This window comes from Rhinolophus sinicus, linkage group LG07, assembly GCF_036562045.2.
Source record: "Rhinolophus sinicus isolate RSC01 linkage group LG07, ASM3656204v1, whole genome shotgun sequence".
Classification (NCBI taxonomy): Eukaryota; Metazoa; Chordata; class Mammalia; order Chiroptera; family Rhinolophidae; genus Rhinolophus; species Rhinolophus sinicus.
Window position 1 is genome coordinate 39814052 of NC_133757.1, and position 24734 is coordinate 39838785.

Below are 24734 nucleotides of genomic sequence, written 5' to 3' on the forward strand. Positions count from 1 at the left end.
GGTGGGAAAAGAAATACCCAATGGAACTCCCATCGTGCTGACAACTATAATCTTCAATAAATTTGACTGATGAAATGTGGCCCAAATAGTATATTTTATAAAGAGAAGTGTGCAGCTAATGAATACCAAGAGCCCAAAAGTCAGTCTGCAAAGGGTCTGCTTATGAAAAATGAGCTATAAGAATCATTACACAGTATCCCTCTAACCACACAACAAATAAAGTGAACCTCCTAAAGTAGAAAATAGTGAGGAAAATATCCAGTACCTCGAACATGCCTGGCTTAGAGTAGGTATCCAGTAACTACTAACTGAATAAATCTAATCTCCATCAACAAAAATGTATCTCATGTTAACTTGGATCTTTATTATCTGCCCTAAGGTACTTGAAGGAGATGTGAGTAATTTCTTATGTAATTAACTTTTTGACATGAAATGGGTAATAAGGAACCCACATAATCAGCTGTGATTGCTAGATGGCATAGAGATTTAAAGAAAATAGATGAAGGTTTTAAAACTCAAATCAAGAGGAAGGAGGCAATGTTCTTATCTTTAGCTTTCATTTCATAATTTACCTATTTAACATATGAAATACTGAGGATTATCAGGGTGACAAAAAATGTTCTTTTTCCCCTAGAGATCAAGAGAAAACCTTTTAAAAAACTATAGACATGGGTCAGCCACTTTGTAAAATAGTCTGGTAATTCTGCAAAAGTTTAAAAGTAGAGTTACCACATGACCCAATAATTCCATTAACAGGTATATGTCATTAACCAAAATAAATGACAACAAATATCCTCACAGAAAAATGTGTTCATGAATATTCATAGCAGCATTATTCATAATTGCCAAAAAGTAGAAACAGTCCCAATGTCCATCAATTGATGAATGGATATATATAATGCGGTATATCCATACAATGAATAATTATCTGGCCATAAAGAACCCAAACACAAAAGGCTATTTGTTGTATGATTCTATTTATAAGAAATGCCTGGAATAGGAAAATCAACAGAGATAGAAAGTAGATTAGGAGTTTTCTAGGGCGGTAGGGGTGGCAGCTTTGAAGGAGGGTAGGTTAAGGGAAAATGGGGAGTAACTGATAATGGGAACTCATGGATACTGGGTTTGTTTATAGGGTGATTAAAATGTTCTAAAATTGATTGTGGCAATGGTTGCACACTCTGGAAATATACTAAAATAATTGAATTGTACATGTTAGATGAATTGTATAGTGTATGAATTATATTGCAATAAAGCTATTATTAAAAAAAGAAACTACAGCAGATGCAATTTTTGCTCTGCTTATGGTTTTTTTTTAAAGATATCCTAAAAACGCAGCCTTTTAATTCAACTAGTAGAGTGATGGAGCTAACTAACACTGTGACCAGTTAGGGGGCTAGATATGATCAGCCTGGAATAACTGTGGAAAAATTGCAACCCTCAGAGAGAGATGGGTTCACTGTTTAACATAAGTTGGGATGTGTGCCAGCACTAATGACACAGAACACCAGAAGTCTTCATGTTCTTTCTATATATGCTGCCAGGACAAAATTTCCTTAAGCACCCAGGTTGTGGCGCAAATGTCAGAGAAGTTACATACCGTGTTTCCCCGAAATAAGACCTAGCCAGACAATCAGCTCTGATGCATATTTTGGAGCAAAAGTTAATATAAAACCCAGTCTTATTTTACTATAAGACACGGTCTTTATAATATTATAATATTATAATATAATATGATATGATATGATATGATATAATATATAATACAATATAATATAATATATATTGGGTCTTATATTAATTTTTGCTCCAAAAGATGCATTAGAGCTGATTGTCCAGCTAGGTCTTATTTTCGGGGAAACATGGTAGTAGCTGATTTTGATCAATCCTGGAACATTAACTCCCCATGTGTTCACTAAGCTGTAGTCACACTGCACATCCTAATGTTTTGCTGAGTTCCGCCTACCTAAGGGCCTTTGTACCTGCTATTCTCTGCCTCTGAAGTCCTCTTCCCCCAGGTCTCCACCTCACTGGCTCCACATCAATCAGGCCTCGGCTCCAACATCATCTTCTCAGGAAAGTGTTCTTAGATCCTCCTGGTTAAAATAGTCTTCCCCATATAAACCCTTTCTCTCATTGCTCTGTTTTATTTTTGCCAAGGCACCTAGCACTATCTGAAATTCTCATGCATGTATCGGTTTGTTGTCTGCCTCCTCCATCAGAAGGCAAGCTCCATAAAAACAGGTACCACAATATTTCTCTATGCCTACAATGCTACCAGATACGCAATGCATGCTTGATAAATATTTATTGAGTAAATGATCTCCATGATGCAAGTCATGATCAACTTTGTAAACAACACCCAAAAAGTCAGTGTCTGTACCTTGAGATCACACCTTATACAGGAGTCCAGGGACACTGATCCTCCAAAGAGGAGTCTATAGCGACCTTCTGGCCGAAAGGGCAAAAGGCTCAGACTGGAAACCCAGTTGGCCACCAAGGACTTCCTGTGCTCTTGCATTAATCTTCCCTCACTATGGTCCCGTCAGATGGCAAAACGAGCTCAGGGGCCTTTCCCGTGGGTTTATAAATAAATCTGGGCTCACTGCTGATCTCAGACTGGCCTACATGGCAACTTGCCTTCAGCTTGCTCAGTTAGTAGGACTGTTCCAGTAAGGTTAGCAAATAACAGTCATGCAGACAGCAACCCAGAACAAAAACCTGGTTTACATGGTTGCACAAACACCACACATTTAAGATCCTCTTTCATACCTCGACCTCAGTTTCTACAGAAGCAGTTCACCCCAATCGTGGCCCAGAGCTGGGTTTCATTTTACTCACCGAATCCTTGAGTGTAAGACTAAGATGCTTAATTGTAATGCAAACTCTTCTTGCCTTCAAAATGAGGAGCCAGTGGAAATTCACTTCTCTGGCTTGATATTAGGCAGAATAACTGAATGGCTAAGAATAGGGTTCTAGAGGCAGATGGTTTTGAGTTGAGGGTCTTAGTTCTCTCACTTTCTAACTGTGTCACCACACTCAGGATGCTGTGTGAACTTGAGCATTTTACTTAATTCCTCTGAGCCTGTACCTCCTCATCTGCAAAATGGAAATACTTTATAGATTTATTAGTACACATTAAATGACATAATGTATGAAAAACACTTAGCACAGTGCAGTCCAATTAGAGTTATTGCCATTTATAAATACTAAGGATTCTAACAGGCATTTTCTGACCTGTCTTCTAAAAGTCAGAAAAATCTCTTTAAGAAACCACAGAACTGGGAAGGATGCGAGGCCAATTGAGTTGATACCAAGAAATTATGAAATTAACAGCATGTAGATACCTGAATTCAGGCATGGCTAGACAATTCATATCTACTAGTGGCAAGTTAAGAAAACCCATCCATTTCAGATGCAGGGTTGATTATAACAGTGTACGGGGATATTAAGTTCTATGTAATTTCACGGAAAGCCAACCAACGAAAAATGTGTTACTTAACCCAGGCTGTATACATACATACATACATGCTATGAATATTGTTGCCATTTATGAAAACAATCCTGTTCCAATTCTGCTAAAGGTAGTCCCAGGCCCCTTACCTCACAGAGTTACTTCTGTGTTCTTGATAGTTATAAAATGGCATAGATGTATATAACTCCTTTCTGTTATATATTTTCAAGTGAGTTTCAGTTCAGGTCACTTAATATTCATACTACTTCAATATGAAAAGCAAGTAGTTTTATGCCATTTTAGTTGTTTTTCTTGGTTCTATTTTGTTTTGACAGAGAAGTATGAGACCCAGAGAGGTTAAGCAACTTGCTCAGAGATCACATAACTGTTCAGTAGCCAGACGGTAGGAACAGTTAGTCCAGTGAGCTTTCCTCCCCATCAATGTTTCTCAAATTATAGCATGCATAGGAATCTGATTACAATGCAGTAGGTATTCCTGAATTCAGTAGGTCTGGGGGAGCCAGGATTCTGCATGTCTAACAAACTCTCAAGAGTTGCTGCTACTGGTATCCTCCATACCCTTCATAACACCTCAGCATGTTCTTCTTAATACTTCCCCCAATTGCAATTGCATCGTGTGGGCATTCCTTCATTTCTCCCCTCTAGACTATAAACTCCACAAGACCAGGAACTATATTTTTTTCACCACTTTGACCTGGCTGCCCCGCACCATGCCTGGTGAAAAGGAACTGAATGAATATTTGTGAAGAATGAAGGAAAAGCGACCTGTTTCCAATTACAAAGCCACAACACTTGCATATTAAGACTCTCATTACTTATTGAAAGGGATATTTATCAAGTAGCCTTTGTTGCCTCAAGTCACGTTATGGTATCTAGTTGTAATTGCCAGGTCCCAGAATAACAGGACCAAAGAAAGCCCTGCAGGGTCCACTAATGTAGATCTATACCTCTCCCAGAACTGGGCCAGGGTCCAGTGGAACACAATCACATTTTGGGTCCAATGAAATGGGGTAGATTAATGTGAGACCATTCTAAGGAAAAGGGGGAAGTGTATTATAGAACAAGCAGGGTGATTGAGGCTCACTGACACTCAGATTGAAGGGAGCCACGTCACCTCTGCCCCCACCTGAGAATGCTGGTAATACCAATCCACCGTGGATTGTGGGTTTTCCAAATGCCAAAAAATGTGCCAACTACTTTACACCAGTCATCTCATTTTATCTTCTCTACAAACCTACAATACAGGCACTTATTTTATATGTAAGGAGGCAGAGACACAGGGTTATTAAGCTGTAAGATTTGGACCCAGGCTGCAGAGTCGTGGCTTCAGAGTCCATGCTTGTAACCATATTTCCACTGCCTGGAAGCACAGGCAAAAGAAACAATTGCCTGAAGATGGGATTGACTTTACTCCCTTATCAGTAACCTAATAGGCTCCAACAAATTCTAAATAGAGGGAATTGGGGAGAAATACATCACATCAACAGGAGTTGACCCTTATATTCCAAAGGACATGTCCGACAATATGGTATAGGGAAAAAAAAGGATTTTCTGTTACAACAAATGCTCAAATAGTTTGACTCTATTTGGCTTATGGTTAAATATACAACACCACTGAAAGGTTAAGTAAGAGTCAGTTAACTAGGAAGTCTCAAAGGTCCTAGATTCCTTTCACACTTCATTAGGTCTCTTATGAAACCTCACATTAATGATTGGGCAAAATCTGAGAAGATGGCCATCACATGGAAGTGATCAGAATTTTGTGAAGCACGGGTACGCAATGTAAAAAGTCAAAATGTCTAAAGGACAGAGAGACTTTGTTTTTCAAAAGCTCAGAAAGCAGAAGTTCAACAGTTATATTTTAACACTGTCAGAAAATGAGGAATCAAGAAAACGGGAAGAGAATGCATTGTCAAACTGGGTGTGAGAAAAAGATAAACAATCTCTCTTATTATAAGATATTTAAAAATGTGGAATAAGAAAATAAACAGAGACAATACAGTAGTCCCTCCCCCCGTTATCCATAGTATCACTTTCTGCTCTTACAGTTACCCAGGATCTATCAAGTTCCAAAAATATTAAATGGAAAATTCCAAAAATAAATAATTATAAGTTTTAAATTGTGTGCCACTCTGAGCAGCGTGATGAAATTTCGAGTGGTCCTGCACGGGACGTGAATCAGCCCTTTGTCCAGTGTACCATGCTGTAGACGCTTCCCGTACCCGTTAATCACTAGTAGCTGTCTTGGTTATCAGATCAACTGCTGCAGTATTGCAGTGCTTGTATTTAAGGAACCTTTATTTTACTTAATAATGACCTCAAAGCACAAGGGTAGTGATGTTGGTAATTTTGGATGTGTCAAAGAGAAGCTGTAAGGTGCTTCTTTTTAGTGAAAAGGTGAGTACAGTACGATAAAATACTTTGAGAGAGAGAGATAGACCACATTAACATAATTTTTATTACAGTACATTGTTATAATCATTTTATTTTATTATAAGTTATTGTTGTTAATCTCTTACTGCAATTTATAAATTCATCTTTATCATGAGTATGTATGTATAGAAAAAAACATTATATATCGAGTGTGGTACTATCTTAGGTTTAAGGCATCCACTGAGGGTCTTGGAACATATACCCCATGGATAAGGGGGGGCTAATGTACTAAAATACAGCCACACAGTCTTGAATAAAACATTGTGAAAAAAGTTGATCTCTACAGATTGTTTTTTAACCACACTTGTCTTACTATTTTACCTTTGGAAGGACATAATATCATGGATTGTGAAGGTCCAAGACCCGGTCTGCTACTTCCTGGTTATGGTCTCAAGTTGCATAATTCTTCCAAGATTCAGTTTCTTCATCTGTAAAATGGGGATGACAAACACCTGCCTTTTAGGATTATTGTGAACCTTACATTAAATGACCTACTGCTACCTACAAACAGATGAAATGTGTTTATAAGAAAATAAGTATAAATTACTGGTATATCATATGAAAAGGGTATTATAGGTTAAACTTGGTGTGTTGAAAATATGTTAGAACTGTATAAAATTTCACATAGGTATTCATCCTTAAAAAATCAACTTCATTCATAATTGCATGTACAAATTTTAGTCAACATACCAAATAACAATCATGTTAAAAATCAAGACCTTTTATGACTCAGTAGTGCAGATTTTGGAGGAAAAAAATTCCACATCAATTTATGTGAATGTTTTCTAAACCATCGAGTACTGAACAATATACAATATTGTTTTTATTATAATGTCCTGTTGGTTTCTAGAATAATTAGAGATGTCATCAAATTTAAATCACTCAACATATTGAACTACACATTTTTATTCACAGGAATTCAATATGAAATGTACTTGTAAAGTAAGGGAAGCCAGTTTTCTAAGAAGTTACAACAACATATATAATAGACATTAAGTCAACAAAGATAACAAACAAAATTTTTAGAAGTCTTCCCACAATTTCATCTTCCAGACTTGTGGGGGTAGTAGTAGAAATTAATATCCAGTTTTTACACGTCATATCCAGGAGGCTCCTTCTCCCTAGGGGAAGAAAGAGAGAAGTATCCTCAAATGAACATATTTATAAGTCTGATTCTTTAAACTCAATATGGTATTTGCATTGTAAAGAAATAGAGATGAAGAAATATCTTGCAGGTAGAACTCTACATATTTGTACACAATCAATGAATTAAAATGTTTTTCTCCTTAATGAATTAAAATATTTTTCATCCATGTATTTTGACCACTTTATGTCATAATCATAAGTTTTTCTATATGCTAAACTTGCCTTTCTTTCTAAAAGAAACAGCTCAACCACTTCACAAGGTATATAAATGTCTAATCACTATGTTGTATACCTGAAACTAATATAATATCTGATGTCAACTGTAATTGAAAATTTTTTTGAAAAAGAAATAGCTCAAGCAACTATCAGAATAACTATTCTGTTTTCATGTTATCAGTATTTATGAAGTCTTATCTGCCAAGTCATTTATGATTTTATCTGCTAAGTCATTTCAAAACTTATCTGCTAAGTAATTTACATCATTTTACAATGGTCTGAGTGAAATTGACATTTTTCTAATCTGTACTGTAGATACCACCAGGAAATGGGAATCTCAAGATATGGAAAAAGGCAGGTGAAAACATTTTTGTAAATTAAACAACAAAAGATCTTTTTCATTCTCTTGATCTTTCCTCATGATCCTCTCTCTCATATTCTGGTCACTTAATAAGACATCAATCACTTAATTTCCTCCACATTTCTGTGTTAAGAAACAGCTTAAAAAATAGCTGGAATTTTAAAAAGTATTAAATTTTTTTTTTTTAAGTTGCTGTATGTATTTTAATGAAAGAAACATTATAATTGTTATATTTTCTCACAGATACTATTAATATTTGTTGAATTAGTCCTACTTTTTATTTATTTATTTATTTATTTTTGTAATTAGTTTCAGGTGCACAAGACAAAGCAAAACTTAGACGTTTATCATTTATTTTTAAAAGTATCAATTTGTGGCTGGTTTAGCACACTTTTGGAACATTTTACCAAATGCTAGTCAGGTAGGGTGTTTAGAACCATTCTTAACGCCTTTTTCAGGAATGCAAGGTCAAATAAGTCAAATTATTTTCAACTGGTTACATCAAATTCCTTATATACACTCAACTTAAAATGAGCATCAATACTTTTAAAAAGCACAAAGATTGGGGTAGGAAAACATTTTCTGTTATTTTCAGTCAAAAGCCATAAAGGCAGGTTGAGTTTTAAGAGAGGAAAAAAATAGAGGGGGAGATAGATGAGATTTATACAAGTGTCATTTTCTCCCACGTTTTGCAATCTTGATTAATTTCTGTAACAACAAGCCCCGTTCCTAAAAGAGGGAATGATGTGCCCCAAATTACACAGCAATCACTAGCAAAGTGAATTTGCCCACACACTCAACAATTCCTTTTGCGTATGTTACACAAACAAGGGGTAAGGATAATACATGGGTTTGCAAAGTGACTTTCTTGCTCTCTTATAATCTCAGCGTCTAGTTTATATTTCTTTTGTTTGTGCTCTTAGGGGTATCTTCAATTTTCTCCATCAACAGCAAGGGAGAGACTGAAATAGGAAGTGAGGAGAAGACCAGACAACTGGTAGGGATTGAAGAGTGAATAGAAACCCATTTCTTACCTGACTTAATCCCAGGTCGTGGCAGATAACACTGCCCCTTGGTTTTCTCCCTGTCTGCTTTTGCTAGAACAATGTGCATTCAGCACCAGCGGTCTCTTAGCAACAACCTTGGTTCCTGGGTCAAAGCACATTAAAAGGTTTTACTGGATAGTGAGGTAGTGTGTAAAGTTGAGGGGCAGGGAGCTTGTATGGAGAAACTCTAAAATTACTGTCAAAGAAGTCAGGACAGAGATGTAAAGAGTGGACTTGGGAAAAATTGTATAGCTAAAAACTGTACCTTTAACAGCAGGGTTAAACTGAATTCTAGGATTTTCCTGGCAGGGCAAATATTCACCACACTTTTAAAACAACAATTCACCAGGGGGGTATGGGAGATAAGTTATTTAAGGGCACATACTTGTTAACTAGTAGATAAACAAGTCCTGGAGACCTAATACATAATCAGTGATTATAGACAATTCAACTATTATAAACATTAAACTCACTAAGAGACTAGATTTTCATTGTTTTCAATACTGGAAGAAATGATAATTATGAAAATACAAATAGAGATGGCCATCATATTGCAATATAAACGTATCAAATCAATAGGTCTTACTCCTTAAACTTACACATTATATGCTAAATATAACAATTAGAAATTCCCTAAAAATTACTTTAAATATATTTGCATCAATATCTACCACGAAAACAAACACACAAAATTTCTCTGTCTGCATAAGAGCACATAACTCATGAGACTGCATGTCTGCTCTAAATTCTGTAAGTTTTTTTTTTAATCACTTTTAGGAACAAATTAGAAAATGGAGGAGAGAATTCATTACAAAAGACCAGGCTATAAAATTCAGCCACAAATGGAAGATTATTTATCCATAAAATGATGGCTATTACAACTATAAAATAATAGAAACGCTACTTAGAAAATTGTAAAAATATTTAAATATGATTAAAACCCATATTTTATGACCACCCGTTACACTCCTAGGTATACACTCTGAAGAAATGCATGGATATCCACACCAGGACACATATCCATACATCATTCGTGATATCCTCAATTTAGAAACAACCCAAATGCCCATTAGTAGGTCGATAGGTAAATTCATATAATAGAATACTACACAATGATGAAAATTAAGCTACAGTACATACAAAAACGGGTGAATTTTACAAACATAATATTAAATTTTTAAAAGCAAAGTACATAAGCAAACACAGTATACGTATATTTATGTAAAGTAGAAAAACAAAGTTAAAAGTGCATGGTTTAAGAAACAAACTCATAGATATACAGAACAAACTGTAGGTTGCCAGAGTGGAGGGATGTAAGGAGATGGAGAAGAAAGGAGAAAGGGCTTAAGAAGTACAAACTTCCAGTTATAAAATAAGTTACAGGGACATAATGTACAGCATAGGGAATTTAGTCATTAATATTATAATAACTATGTACTGTGACAGAGAGACTGAAATAGAAAGTGAGGAAAAGACCAGACAACTGGTGGGGACTGAAGAGTGAATTAGAAACCCATTTCTTACCTGACTTAATCTTAGGTCGTGGCAGATAACACAGAGGATTATTAGACTTATTGTGACCATTTCAGAAGATATATAAATGTTGAATTACTATGTTGGGTACCTGAAATTAATATAATGTTGTATGTCAACTATAATTACATTTTTTAAAAATATAAGTGCATGGTTTAGGGGTGCATATATGGGTGTATGGGTGGCAACTGTGTCGTGGTAAATTTATCAAGAAAAGCAAGGGATTGGCTAACATAATAAAATTAGGATAGTGGTGACTTTAGGGAGGGTAAGGCAGGGATAGGCAGGGAGAGGGGTTTCCAGCAATGTCTCCTTTCTTGTCCTGTGTGTGGTTACACTGGCAACTTTAACTTGTTAAACTGTAAAGAGAAGTTTTATGTGCTTTTCTGTATGTACATTAGACTTCACATTTGAAATATTAAACAAAGAAAACAAATAACTACAAATATCAGTAGTGCTCACAGTAGTCGAGTTTGGCTGGAAGGACGATGTGTGATTTTTTTTTCTCCTTGCTTTTTCCATTTTTCACATTTTCATTTAAAAGCGTGTTGCTTATACAATTTTAGAAAACTAAAGAAAGTACTCCCATAGTTGCTTGTCTTCTTCTTCCTTCCTGTATTAAAAGTAATGTATACTGATTTTATTTTTGTCAAACCAATCATTTAGCAAATGATTATAGCCTGGTCTTTTGTAGTAAATGTACTCTTTTGTGAAAGAACATGTTCTTGTCTCATTCAAAATGCACATGAGAAACAAAGATGTGGGTGATTCTTGTTTGCTAATTCTCCCGATGTTTGATCTGCTTGTAGATCTAAATCATTGAAAGGACACAAATTGTATCATCACAACTTTACAAACAAACTCAGATTTTACTGTCAATTAAAATTATGAGCATCGCAGTACGTTGATTTACATTAGCTAGAAGTTTGGTTATCAAGTGTTTTTTATTTGGGATTGTAGGGACATTCTTTTGGGGCAAAACTGTTTAATGGCAGCAACTTTCAAGAAAAAAATATTCCTTATTGGATAAAACATATACCAAAAATATAAATACATTTCAGACTAGTTAGGACACTTCTAAACGTATGCTAAAACATAAGAGGTCTGACAATTAAGTTAGTGAACTTATTGCAGCAATGTTGCTAACCTTTTTTGATATCAGAGGGATTATTCACTATGAATTTGTACCAACTGGACAAAAAATTGACCAAGTTTACTACTTGGAAGTGCTGAAAAGGCTGCGTGAAAAAGTTAGACGACCTGAACTTTTTGCCAACAATTTATGGCTCTTGCATCACCACAATGCACCAGCTCACACAGCACTGTCTGTGAGGGAGTTTTTAGCCAGTAAACAAATACTGTATTGGAACATCCTCCCTATACACCAGACCTGGCCCCCAATGACTTCTTTCTTCACCCAAAGAGAAAGACAGGGTAATATGATGACAGTTCTGATGGCCATTCCAGAAAAAGAGTTCCAAAATTGCTTTGATGTGTGGACTAGGCAATGGCATTAGTGAGTACCTTCCCAAGGGGAGCTTCGAAGGTGACCATAGTGATTCAGGGATGAGGTATGCAGCACTTTTTCTAGGATGAGTTCACAAACTTAATTGTCAGATCTCATATATAGTATGACTATCTCAAGATCATGGTCTTACGTTGAATGTAGTATTTAAAAATCATAGCTAAAGTAACATCACTTCCAGTTTCTGATATAAGACATCCTAGGTTGTTTTTGGCCAAATATATTTCATGTTGAAATTTCAGATGACTACAAATAATTTCCCCTCCCATTTGAAAGCCTCTACCTACCTTTCTTTTAACTATTTCCAGAAGACACTGGGAATCAATTTATTCTTTTCTAGAATGTTGTACTAAAAATAGAATGAATACACTCTTATCTAGCTTTTAAAACTTGTCTTTATTTTTTTCTTTTGACTCCATCAAGAGTCCAAACAATCTAATTCAAATTGACCTGTTCATTGTTTATGGAATGTTGAACAGCGGTATCCCAGAAAGTAAGTTAGCCAAATGGAGCATACCATGTTTCCCCAAAAATAAGACTTAGCCGGACAATCAGCTCTAATGTGTCTTTTGGAGCAAAAATTAATATAAGACCAGATATAATATTATATTATATTATATTATATTATATTATATTATATTATATTAATTATATTATATTATTATATTATAATAATTATTATATTATATTATATTATATTATATTATATTATATTATATTATAATTATATTACATTATATTTCTTATGTAAGTAATTATATTAAGTAATTACTTATATAAGTATATAAGTAATATAATATAATATAATATAATATAATATAATATAATATAATATAAAATAAAAGACCCGGTCTTATATTATAGTAAAATAAGACCAGGTATTATATTATATTATATTATATTATATTATATTATATTATATTATATTATATTATATTATATTATATTATTATATTATATTATACCCAGTCTTAGATTATAGTAAAATAAGACCAGGTCTTATATTAATTTTTGCTCCAAAAGACGCATTACGGCTGATTGTCTGGCTAGGCCTTATTTTGGGGGAAACACAGTAGTAGTATCCTTTGGTCTCTGGGAGCTGAACCTCATTGCATTCTGTTCTTACTCTGACATCAGCTTGTAGGCTCTTGCCTTTAAAATCTTTACAATTGTGTGTTTATATGAAACAGGGTTTCTCAAATCAACTCTGACTTCTGAGACCATAAGAAGAGTGCATTTGCTAAATGGCTTGGTCCCCTGGCGAAAACAGAACAATATAAAACAAACAAACAAAAAAACCTCTATTATATAAAATTATTCCTAGTACTAAGACATTACCATTTGCTCAGTTTCTCTCAACTTCTACCATTTCCGCTTATTAGGCACGAATTCTTGGTCAAGACAAAGAACAGAACATACTTTGCAAAGTCTCTTTTACAATCAGAAGAAAAACACTTTTCATTGTGTTCAAGTTTATAGTCTTAAAAACAAGTCACATTTCAAAATATTTTCTTTTTTGACAAGAATGTGCTAATCCTACTTCTTGTTTCCATCAATATCTAATGGTCAAGATAATACTGACAGGAGTTCCCTAGAGACACATATTGAAAAATGAGACATAATTGAAATCTGTCCATTTTTTGTTTAATAGGTCATTTAAGTAAAGTACAAGTATAATAATGGCCGTTTATTGAGGGTCTAGTATGTGCCAGGCTGGGTTCTGTACTGCTGGGAGATGGAGTCACTGCTCAGTTATTCAGTATTCTATGTTGGCGCCTAGATACCACTAACCCAGGACTCCAGTCCCCAGATGCCACCGTCTTTCAACTACATGGATTTACTAATGTTTTCAAATAAAAAGTCACTTTTGAAAAGATCTGTATTACAATGGAAACTGACTGTACTGCAATGAAAATATCCACATGTAATTATTAATGACCACGCTTTCTCTTCAGCCCTGGCTCGTTTCTGCATATGTGAACAGCTGGTTAAACAGGGGGATGGGCAGTCTTGCCGTGTGACCACACTGGGCCCGGTGACCCTGAATTTGCTAGAATATCTTTATAGCAGCCGTTGTTAATTTATTCACATCAAAACAATCTGCTCTTTGTAAATGGGACATTCACAAACCACCACGAGGATCTTAACTGTCAAGCAACGAGGTTAGCTCAAAGTACAGTTTTTTTAAATCTATTTTTTATTAGCTTTTACTATGTGCAATTTTATTCTTGGTTCTTCTTAATTTGTTATCTACCCACTGATCAACATATGACTGACAAGTTCCTCCCCTTGACCTCCATAAACTTAGCTGGACAGAGGAATAACAAGAAAGCTTCTAGGATATGGTGATTGAGAAATGGGTCTAGAATCAGACTGATAGGGTTTGACTCAGATCCGCCACTTACTATGAGAGCCTGGACAAGTTACAGGAACTCTCTGTGCCTTAGCCCTTCTTTAAAATGGGGATGATGATAATAGCACCTACTTCTTAGGGTGGTGTAAGAATTAAATGAGAAAATACTTGTGCCTAGCAAGTAAACATTTAATACGTGATGGTGACTATTATTATTTATTATCATTTAGCATATTAGCTCCTAGATGGTACCCTTTGAATGAATTATACTTTCCAGCTTCTCTTTGAGCACATAGTGACTCAGATAGATGAGAGGAAACCCTGATCCCCCAGAGGAGCAGGAGGGCCCCAAATCTTCTCTTCTTCTTCTGTACCTCTCATGCTTTCTTCCTATGTCGACACCTGTCCAGTTTGGGCCTTCCCAAGCATCTGCAACCATGCCTCAAATCTTTTAAGTAAATATTTTGGCCCTAAAATAAACAATTTCCCTACGCATGAACAAACATCTCTTCTTAATTATCCACTACCAAGACCTGAAGGCTGAGATTACCCGCTATCACATTCCTGCCCCAAATAGGAGATTGGACATTATCCCTAACAAGACATAAATTACTCAGTTACGGGCACTTAACATTAAGAAATATTCTGGAACCAAAATAATCAAAATGTTTTCAACCTTCTCCCTGCCAAGTTCCCCAACCCTCTCCATGAATCACAGCTGTAGTGCTTACAAGGCCAGAGGGACTGCCCAGAGCACTGACCGGGCACCAGTCCTGCCAGGTTTCAACAGGAAGCCCCAACACAGCGATGCCATCCAAACGATCGTCCTTCCATGGTATGAGGAAGCAGAACTGGAACTGAGGGTGTTTTTTAGGTTTTTGTTTTACATCTGCAGAACTCATATATCCAAACAATTGTCACCTCAAGTTTGGGGTTGGTGAGTGGAAGAGAATAGAGACTCTCTGGACCTGTTTGAGTTCTCAAAAGCCTTTGGCAAAACCTTTTAAACTACCTTCTCGCCCTGCAATACACTCTCTTCTACATAAAGTCACTGGTGGTGATATTTTATCCATTGAGGTTTTGATATCCGACACCAGCTAAATGCTATTTGGAATCAAGTGTAGCTGAGAAAGTAGACAGTTAGGCTGAAGAACACAATTTTAAATTAAATGAAAGTCTATGACCTCTTTTAGGCAGAATTCTATTCCCAGCATTTAGCACAGGGCTTGGAACAAAATAGGTGCTCAACACACACACACACACACACACAAATGTGGTGGTGGTGGGGGGGGGATGAACTGTGACTGAGGTGCTGTTCTTCTATGCCCCACAAGCTCTCTACTTAGAAGGTGAGCCCAAGGAGGAACCCTGAAAATCACTGAATCATTTTCCAAGAATGGATAGCCTTCCAAGGGGAAGTCTGATCAATGATGCCCATTTCTGGTAAATAAGTTTTGGTTGTGAAGGCCCTGTGGGAGGCCAACAGTACCCTGTCTGCACTTCTCATGTACCACGGGACAAGCCCCTTCTGAGTGGTATCATGAGATGACTTCTATCTTCTAGATTTAGAGCTGATCGATCCCTTGCTAAGTTGGACTGTGTCTTGCACACAATAGGAATTAAATACATGTTTACAGAATGAAAGCTTGTAAAGGAAAACAAAAATCTCACCCTATCTCTGAGTTACAGGGTGACACTTTGGGAAGCAGTTCTGCTCTCAGACAACCGTCCTTTCTAATTCATCCAGACACTGAATCGAATCCAGCAAGGTGACGAACCAGTCCTTTGGAAACACAGAAGCATGTAACCAAAAGAAAAATTTTAGAATGCTGATTATAGTAGAGCAGGGAAGCTTATCAAAACAATAGCTTTTGCTTTGAAATTGTTTTTACAAGATTACCACCATCGTTGATCTTAGCTATAGTCTAATGTCCTGAACTGCAAACCATAAACCATCCTCCAATGCTCCCATCCTCAGCATTCACACAGCCTACACCATCCTAAAGATGAAGCTATTAAAAGCAATAAAAGCCAATTATTGTCTCTACAATTTAGATTAATGTTTCTCATCCAAGACCACACTGGAGGCTCTAGGTTTGAATTTGAAACAAATGAGAGACGATTAAGAAAATTCAGGAAAAATTCAAATGAGGGACTTCTGAAATAATGTTACCGTACTTGGCCATTTATATACATTACTAGTAAACCCCACCACCCGAAAAACGGGTGACGACCCTCATTTCACAAACAAGGGGACTGAGGCTCAGAGAGGTTGAGTACTTGTGTAAGGTCACACAACTTGCTAGTGGCTCAAGCCAGGGCTCAATACCAGCCTCCTTCCAATTCACTGCAACGCCTCCCTTACACATACTATCTAGAAGCCTGATGCGTATGTTCAAGGGAATGGAACATCCGTAACCAAAGTAGAAAGCCGAATCAGTTCAAAGTCCTAAAGAAGGACTGGAGTGTCAGATTTCATCTCAATTCACGAGGATCAAGCTGGGCATTGGCCTTTCTGGGTGTCAGGGTCCTCCTTTCCAGAAAGAAAACACAGTAACTGACTTTGCAAGACTCTCAGAAGCAACCATTACAAAAAGGCTGCAAAGACAAAGCCTTGGCTTAAAATAACAAGAAGGCAATGAATATGCCGGACCAGACAGGTGCCCTCTCTGATCCAAATCTCAGACATGCAATAATGGAAACGCCCAAGTCGCCTGTCCAACACTCCCCTGGAGATACTGTCCACATGTGAAATTTATCTTTGAAATCACGAAATCCTCTATTTGGAGAGGAAACAAGTCTTGGTCAAGTAATTTTGATATTATTAAATCCTTTCTTCTCTTCCTGTCTTTATTTAGTCAGAAGGAAATGGAAAGAATAGAATTCTCATTCATTAATCTATCTTATCATTGGCCTTATAAAAATTGGAGATGTTGAAATGCAGTGTGTAGGGAGGGGGGAGAGGGGGAGAATAGGCTTTATGAGTCTAAGTTTTAACTTACTAACTCTCCCTGTACTAGAAGTAAACAAGGGTCATGCTACACTTTCTTCCTACGTCAACATTTGAAAGTGCCATGATTTTTAAAAGCCAAAACTTACTGTTCAGGAGTTCAGTAGGCGAAGTCCAAAGTCAAGGAGATGATCTCTCTCTTCTGTGAAAAACACCATATGCTCCTAGGTGGATCAGGAGAGTCACTGGGATGTTATTAATAACTGGCTGAGAGCTTTATGAAGAAACATGAGCCAGACCATCACAAGAGGAGGCAAGTGGGAAGGAATTGACAGACACAGGTGGAATAAATTATGACAAAAATATACTTAGGCCCACACAGGAGCTCAAATAATCCATGAGTCGGGGATCAGCCCCTCCACAATCAATGCACCCTTATGTCAAATGTTCTAAGAGTTCAACCATCAACTAACAAAAATACCCTTAGTGTTTAACTCTCTTGGAAAAGGACATAACTCATTTCATGCTATACGATCCTTTGTTCTTCTGAGCAATGCTTTCTCACGGACATCTGAGTATCTTCTCAAATTTATGCATTTTTGCCTTGCTTCCATTGACTTCCCCCATATTTCATATCTATAAAAATGGACCTTCAAGTGTACATTATCAGTCTTTTTGAGATTTGTTTACCTGTGAGAATATCAGCCTCTCTCTCTGAAGGATCCCAAAACAATTCCTGGAAGTGTATGCACGTGTATCTTCCAGGGAAGAGGGTGGACCTTGGGGTTGTATCACACATCAAAGAGAAGCTGTAGCATTGAAATCCAAGGAATGGAAGAGTAATCGTGACCCAGCTACTGGTTTGTCATGGCTCTCCTCTGCTGAAAAGCTGTATTACAGAAAAGTCCAAGTCTATGCCTCCCCTCCCTTCAGCAATTGGTATCAAATTGTTCGGACCATTAACAGTGTGTGTTCAGACCTAAATTGAATTAAACACTGGCTGTGTACGAAGCGTTAAAAGGAAACTGATGATTAGACACAAGTTACTGAAATATATAAAGATATAAATTGAAGGGAGCAAATGCTTGTCAAATTGCCTCAACTTCTTAAGGTTATAGCTGCCTGTCACCCTGGCCCAGGCCTGGCAGCTGTTCTTTTTTCAAACTAAACCCTTTCTCAACTAAATGCTGGGGGTGGGGAGGCTGGAATGCCTCACTACAGACCTCACACAGTGGAGTGTTATTCTGCTGAGGCAATTGTCAAAAAGAGAAAGTTATAAACCAGTGACCCCAGTCTACAAATGGGCAAGAGGGAGCAGAGTAGGAACAGGGCCTTAATTTTTTTTTTTTTAATACTTAGATCAATTTAAAATTTTTGCGTATCCAATGAATATCGAGTATGTATCTTGATAGAACATATTCATGGACTATTGTAAATATATTATGTGCACCAAAAGACAAATAGACATTTTCAAAAGAGAAAATTTAAGAATAAACATTTTCTTAACACTTCCAGTGGGTCACTTTTATCAGTTCCTGGGGCACGAACACTCCACTCTGCAGATGAGTTGGGAGTGGCTCAGAACCGTAACTCCACCATGTATTAGCTGTTGTGGGTTGAATTGTGTCCCCCACAAAAGATATTGTCAAGTCTTAAACCCCAGTCTTAACCTGTGAATGTGGCCTTATTTGAGAATGCAATGTGCCAAACAAAACAAATACTAGAGTGATGTGTCTACAAGCCAAACTTCCCAGGACTCTCAATTCTCAGAATGATGCCCTCTGGTTGCCTTTTTTTCCTTATGTGGTTCATAGAATCTCAGAAATTCCAAAGGACTTTAGCAGTCTGTTCACATAAGTCTCATATTTAAAAAATAGGGAGGTAGAGGCCCAGAGATTCCAGTGTTTGGGTTCTAGTCTAATGGCCCCTGCAACTTCCTTGAGCCAGGCAGAGTGGATTTGACATCCTTAAGGAACTCAGCCAAGTGGGAGAGACAAGTAAATAAACACACTCAACAATTTCCCCAAACCCACCGCGTGTTGGTGCTGAGCTTGCAAATGCCATTCCTTCTGTCTAGCAAACCTTTCCTTCCCCTAGTTTCTCACTGTGAATTTCTTTCCACGCACAGGTTCCTAGTTTCAACATTACCACCTCTGGGCGGGCTTTTCCCACACCCCAGGCTGGACTCCTTGCCTGGCATATGTCCCAAAGTGCCCTTTGCTTCCCTTTCCTGGAATGCTCATGAGGTTCTGCTCCAGATTTTTTGCCTCTTTTTCCTAAATGAACGTAAGATCCTGAGGACCACGTCTAGATCTGTCTCATTCCTAACACAAAGTCGCCCTTCAGATATCTGGAGGTGTGCACAGAGCTGACAAGGGCAACACCGATGGGAAGAGTATCCAATGAAGGAGGCGATGCCAGGGCCACGTCTGCAAGGAGAGGTAGTCATTTGCCAAGAAGCCAGCCCTGGAAAGGCATTCCAGGCAGAGCTATTAGCAGGAGCAAAAGTATGGGGAGGAGGGCAGTAGATATGGGTGGGATAAGAGCTGCGAGTAGATTGCATGACCGGAGGATAAAGAACAAGGTAGAAGTGGCCAGAAATAAAACTAAGACTAAGCAAGGACACATAACAACTTTAATATTCTGCTTCATCGTTTACTTGCAGTTTAACTCCGACCAAGGTACTTAACCTCTCTCTGCGTTAGTTTCCTCACCTGCAAATTGAAGATCATGTAAAGTTGTCGCAAGGATTAAGTGAGTTCACAAGTGGGGAACATTTAGAACACAATAGAACTGTCAAAGTGCTATTTTTAGTATGTTCAAGACTTCATCCTATCGGCAAGATGGGGACCAGCGCTTCTATTCTAAGCAGGGATGAGATATGGTCAGCTTTCCTTTAGAAAGATTTGTGGAGTTGGGGTTCATGGAGCAGGATCTCAGGCCAGAAAAGCAGCTGGAAACTATTTCCTACAACCATCCAAGAGTGAGAAGGACTCACCTGATCTGGAGCAGGAGGGGAGAGGACCAGCAGGATTCAGCGGAATTTAGTAGGTAAAATTGGCAAGACTCAGTGCCGGGCTAGAATTGGTGGGGAGAGACTGCAAGAAGTCTCGGCCACTGCCCAGATTTCTGGTTTAGGTAATTTGGGTGGGTAAGATACAGAAAGACAAGGAGTTTGTGAGCACTTCCTACATATCAGGCACAGACCTAGACTCTTGATGCCGAGAGATGCTGAGGAACTGGTCCAGGGCCACAGCAAGCAAGCAAGTGGCCAAAGGGGGGACTTGACACTCTGTCATCAGGTGTCCAGTTTATGCACTTTTTCGACACACACCACTGAGTGTGCAATCTGAGGAATGGGCCCTTCCCAGGGATCAAATTTCTGCCCCTCCCAGCACAGTTCTTAACCCATAAAGAGGACCAAGGACAATTCGGGCACCAAGGGAGGGGGAAGAAGGACTTTTGACCATCTGGGGCCTTCCACACCAAAAATAATAAAAGTGACTTACCTGAAGCCACCTCACATTGGCAAATTCCTTTTATTCCATTCATTTTGATGTAATATGTGTTATACAAACATAAGTGCTTTGCCTCGAAGACCCATTTTTATTATTGGAGGCGAATCTCTCATGTTTATTTCTTAAATTTCCCAAAGTGTTGCCGTTTAAAACTGCCACTGAATATAAGAAATGAAAAACAGCCTATGGAATGATGTATTCAAGAAGTTTTTCAAGTGATTCCCCCCCCCCCCATTTCATTTCAAGAAGCTGTTTTGAGTTTTTGTTATTAAGTAGAACCTGGCTTGATAAATGTGTGTTGAATGAAGGAGTCAAGGAAGATAGCAAGAAAACTAAGTGAATCCTCAAACAAAATTCAAGAGCTAACACATTCCCTTCTCCCAAAGCCATAGCCCCTCCAAGGGCCCTCAGAGCAGTGGAAGGACACGTTCCTCAAGTTCCAGACTCCAAACATCCATCTACAATACCGCGAGCCTGAGACAGAGCCTGTTCTTGTGTTTACCTAGCAGGGTGCACAGCGTCCCATGCAACTTCAGCTTTGTTTACGGAAGGCAGACTGGCTTCTTGCAGGAAGGTTCATTCAAACAAAGGTTACAGGCAACATGTACCTAAAGGATTGCCCTTCAGTCCTTGATACTATTGATCAGGAAATTATCTTCCTGTCCTTAATCAGCTGAGTATTTTTAAAGAGGTAAGAATGGCTTGGGTGTGGTGGGAGATAATAAAGAGGAAGCGACAAAGAACAGTTATCAAGCTGTTGCCCAGTGTCTGCCCCATCTCCATTTTGGCCCAGTTTCAATTTCTGGGCAAGCTGAGGGAAAGTCGTGTGGCTGATACAGTCAAGATGTGGAGAGTTCTGCTCAGTTTTCGGGTCTGACAGATATGTCATCATATTTTCAAGGGCGAGGGGGAGACTTGATAAGAATCAAGCACATAAGTATAGCAATCCAAGAGATTATATAAAACTCAGACAAATTCTGAAAGGTAATCTTACATATTTTAGATGCAGCATTCACATACCACTATTGCCAAGAAAAGCAAATGTCGGTTTTGAAAAAATGCAGTTGTCTTTTTGCAAAATTGCATGTTCAGAAAATGAATGCCGAAAAAGAAAAACTTAGAGATATGACAGCTAATTTGACATCTACCATCAGAACTGACAAATCCTGGTGCTGTCAACCCATGGAATACAGGAATAGACGACACTAGTTCTCATATGCTCATCTGACTTGCCCTAAGTTCTAATTCCCTGTTCTAAGTACTTCACATATAGTAACACATTTATTCCACATAACTCTATGAAGAAGATGAAAAAAATGGACTCCGAGTGGTTATGCACTTTGTCCAAGTACCTAAGTGCCAGAGCCAGTATCTGAAATTAGGCACTCAGGTCACCAGTGCCCACCCTCTCACCTACACTCGGAAAACATACATAAGTAGCTACAACAAATGCATCATTTGATAAAGAAAAAAAAAGGAAGTCACACCTGATGTCAAATGAACTGTTTACACTGGTCTCTCTATAACTAGATTTGACAAGAGGGTAAATCTTGGAGAAGTAAAATTCTCAGAAACTAATCTGGAGAGAGCAAGATGGATGAGTGTTGGTGCCTTCTTTATACACAGAGGGTGTCAAAAGAATGTATACACATTTTAAGAAAGGAAAAACTACTAAAATTGTAATACTCAATATACACCAATAACGAAAGATGAGTACAAGTCACGTTTGACGTCTGCAATTACCAGAGGTGCTCAAAGTGGTTACCATCAGCGTCCAGACACTTCTGATTACGGCGAACTACTGCTTGAGCAACACTGACTAAAGTGTCCACTTGTGTACATTTTCTTGGCACCCTCGGTATAGGCTGACATTTCCAGAGACACAGCCAGGCTCAAACAAGCGTATAGATAAATCCATTTATCATGCAAAAACAAACAAAAATGCAACTCAGGTTATGTGCTCATAGATACTTCAGGACAAACCTGGTTCTGAGTTTGAATTGTGAGTATTTTTCTCATAACATTGGGAGGGACTCTCAATAAAAGGCCAATTAACATGAATAACCTGCCCTTTGTCTATATGGTAATAAAACTTATTTAACAATTGAGGATCTTGATGCCAATTTAAGGCACTTGTTTTCTTAAAGCACACAGAGTAATATTTTTTTAAAAAATCAGTTGGTTTTTTAATTACTTTACAAATGAAATCACTCCTTTTCCCCTTCAAGTTGCTACAATTCCCATCTCAGGAAATCAACTCCGGATGGCTGAGTTGAACTGGGCTCAAGTGTTTTCTTATAATCAGGGAAATCAAGGTCTTCTTTGCAAATGAGGGTATGGAATTTGAAGACAGGGTTCCTCAGATTGGGAAGGGAAGATGGCTAGAAATTTGGGTACCAGTAGAATCTAATCAAATTTTTGCTGATTGCATGGCTCAATTGTCACTGTCCTAGACTGTAACCCTGTCAAATTAACAAACTCTATCCTTGTAAAGAAGTTAGGAGGAGAGCAGAGGGTTAGAAGTTTCCCTCACCCTACATTTATTTACATTTAGTTTTATTAAACCGCTTGGTTTAATAGCCAAGATTAAAGATGTGATGTTGCTTTTAGAGATGGAGCTCAGAGTATCACAAATGTGCTTCCCACACCATGTGGCCACTGAAAAATTTTAAAATTATTATTCTTAAGTACTGACCCAGAGCCAGTGAGATAAACAAGTTAGATGTTGCTCAAAGGTCTGCAATTTGTCAGACAGGACATTAATCACACCTTAGAGCCAGACACTCAGAGGACTGACCCCTTATTCTGCATCTCACCCCTATTTACGCCCAGTCATGCTCCCCAACCTGGTAGCACATTATACAACCTGGAAGGCTTATACAATGAGCCATGAATACCCACTACAGAGAAAGGCCAGCAATGAAAAACAAGCAACCAAAAGTTGAACCTCATATTTCCACAAAGAGATTGAAAAAAATCAAAGTAAAGTAAAGCCCAATGATTTCTTCTCCCTAAGCACATTCTTAAACTCCTGTGTACTAATAGGGGTCTTACTCCATACTTCCTTAAGTATAGACAGTTTCTTCAGAAGCCTCATTACTGATGTAGCTTTTTTGGGACTTGAGAATTAATCCCAACCCTCTTATGCTCCCAAAGTTCCATAAGGTCAACCCAAAACGTAAATGACAGCAGCATCACACCTCACCTAAAAAATTAGAACCCCCCAGGACAGCTGTAAGCAGTGGCCTTTCCCAAGCAAGAGGGAAGCCCCAACCCTGCCAGTGTGATCTGTGGAAACGTGTGCATGGGCACAAAAAGGGAGTACAGGGGAGAATGTTCTCTTGTGTTTAGCTTTACCAGGATATCAGTCACTCCGATCCAGCTGCCCAGAGTCAGCAACTTGCAAACCCATGAACTTACGCTCCGTGCAGAACAACTTCTCACTGCGTTTCTCATTTTGGAGGGTGGTGTATAAAACACTCCTGCCTTCTTGCAAACATTAGAATTTTCTACAGTGGCATCTCAAGCACCGTCTTTTCCAAGACTCCCTCCTCCCTCTCCGTTCTTAAAATTTCTTATTCCCCTCCCCTCCATTTCTGAAAATTTTGTTACGAAAACATTAAACATACATAAGTAGAAACGAATATAACAAACTCTCAGGTATCCATCACTTAATTTAGGGAATCGACATACATACTACTTCCTTATTATTAGCTGGACTTGTGCTAGGCCTCGCTCCAAATAGGGCCTCAGCTTTCACATTTCACCCCGCCCCTCTTTCTTCCCCCTTTCCTCTTTCTTATGCATTCACACATGTCATCAGTCCTCCTGCATTCCTCAAATACGCTATGCTAAGGTTTCACAATCTCAAGAGCCTGCAGAAACCACTCTGTAGTAACGGGATGTGGTGTATGTGGTCTGCAGTGACCACCGTGGCTTGGAGGGGCGAGACCCTGCTGCAATCTTAGTTTTCAAGAGAAGTTAAGAATCTCGATTTTTTAAAAATAAAAATCTCCCTCATTTTAAATCAAAGAGTATTTCAAAGGTTTCATACTTTGTAACTATGTGAAGCATGTGTTAACTAACCTTACTGCAGTTATCATTGCACAATATATACACGTATCAGATCATTTATGTTGTATAAGTTAAAGTTACGCAATGTTATATGTCAATTATTT

General features: G+C 37.9%; 1 protein-coding gene and 1 long non-coding RNA gene across 4 annotated transcripts in view; one reads left to right on the forward strand and one right to left on the reverse strand.

Annotated features, from left to right (window-relative positions):
* LOC141572933 (uncharacterized) overlaps positions 1-24734 on the forward strand; it is a 36576-nt gene that overhangs the window by 6471 nt on the left and 5371 nt on the right. The window lies entirely within an intron of this gene.
* On the reverse strand, positions 5913-24618 carry MRLN (myoregulin). 3 transcript variants are annotated; one of them, XM_019731825.2, is made up of 4 exons: positions 17188-24602; positions 15760-15871; positions 8666-8780; positions 5913-7029 (listed from the first exon to the last, which is right to left on the reverse strand). In XM_019731825.2, the coding sequence occupies exons 3-4, from the start codon at positions 8742-8744 to the stop codon at positions 6869-6871; spliced, it is 240 nt and encodes a 79-aa protein (XP_019587384.2). In that variant the 5' UTR covers positions 8745-8780; positions 15760-15871; positions 17188-24602; the 3' UTR covers positions 5913-6868. The 3 variants fall into 3 exon arrangements, with proteins under 3 accessions (XP_019587384.2, XP_019587383.2, XP_019587386.1); XM_019731824.2 differs by lacking the exon at positions 15760-15871; XM_019731827.2 differs by lacking the exons at positions 8666-8780; positions 15760-15871 and having other exon boundaries at positions 17188-24618.

What these genes read in the sequence shown, in the direction of transcription:
- MRLN (XM_019731824.2), bottom strand. Translation starts at nt 8,744, where the DNA reads ATGCACATTGTTCTAGCAAAAGCAGACAGGGAGAAAACCAAGGGGCAG. An exon ending in ACGACCTGGGATTAAGTCAG is followed by an intron (nt 7,030 to 8,665) that starts GTAAGAAATGGG and finishes TTCTTCCCCTAG; the next exon opens with GGAGAAGGAGCCTCCTGGAT.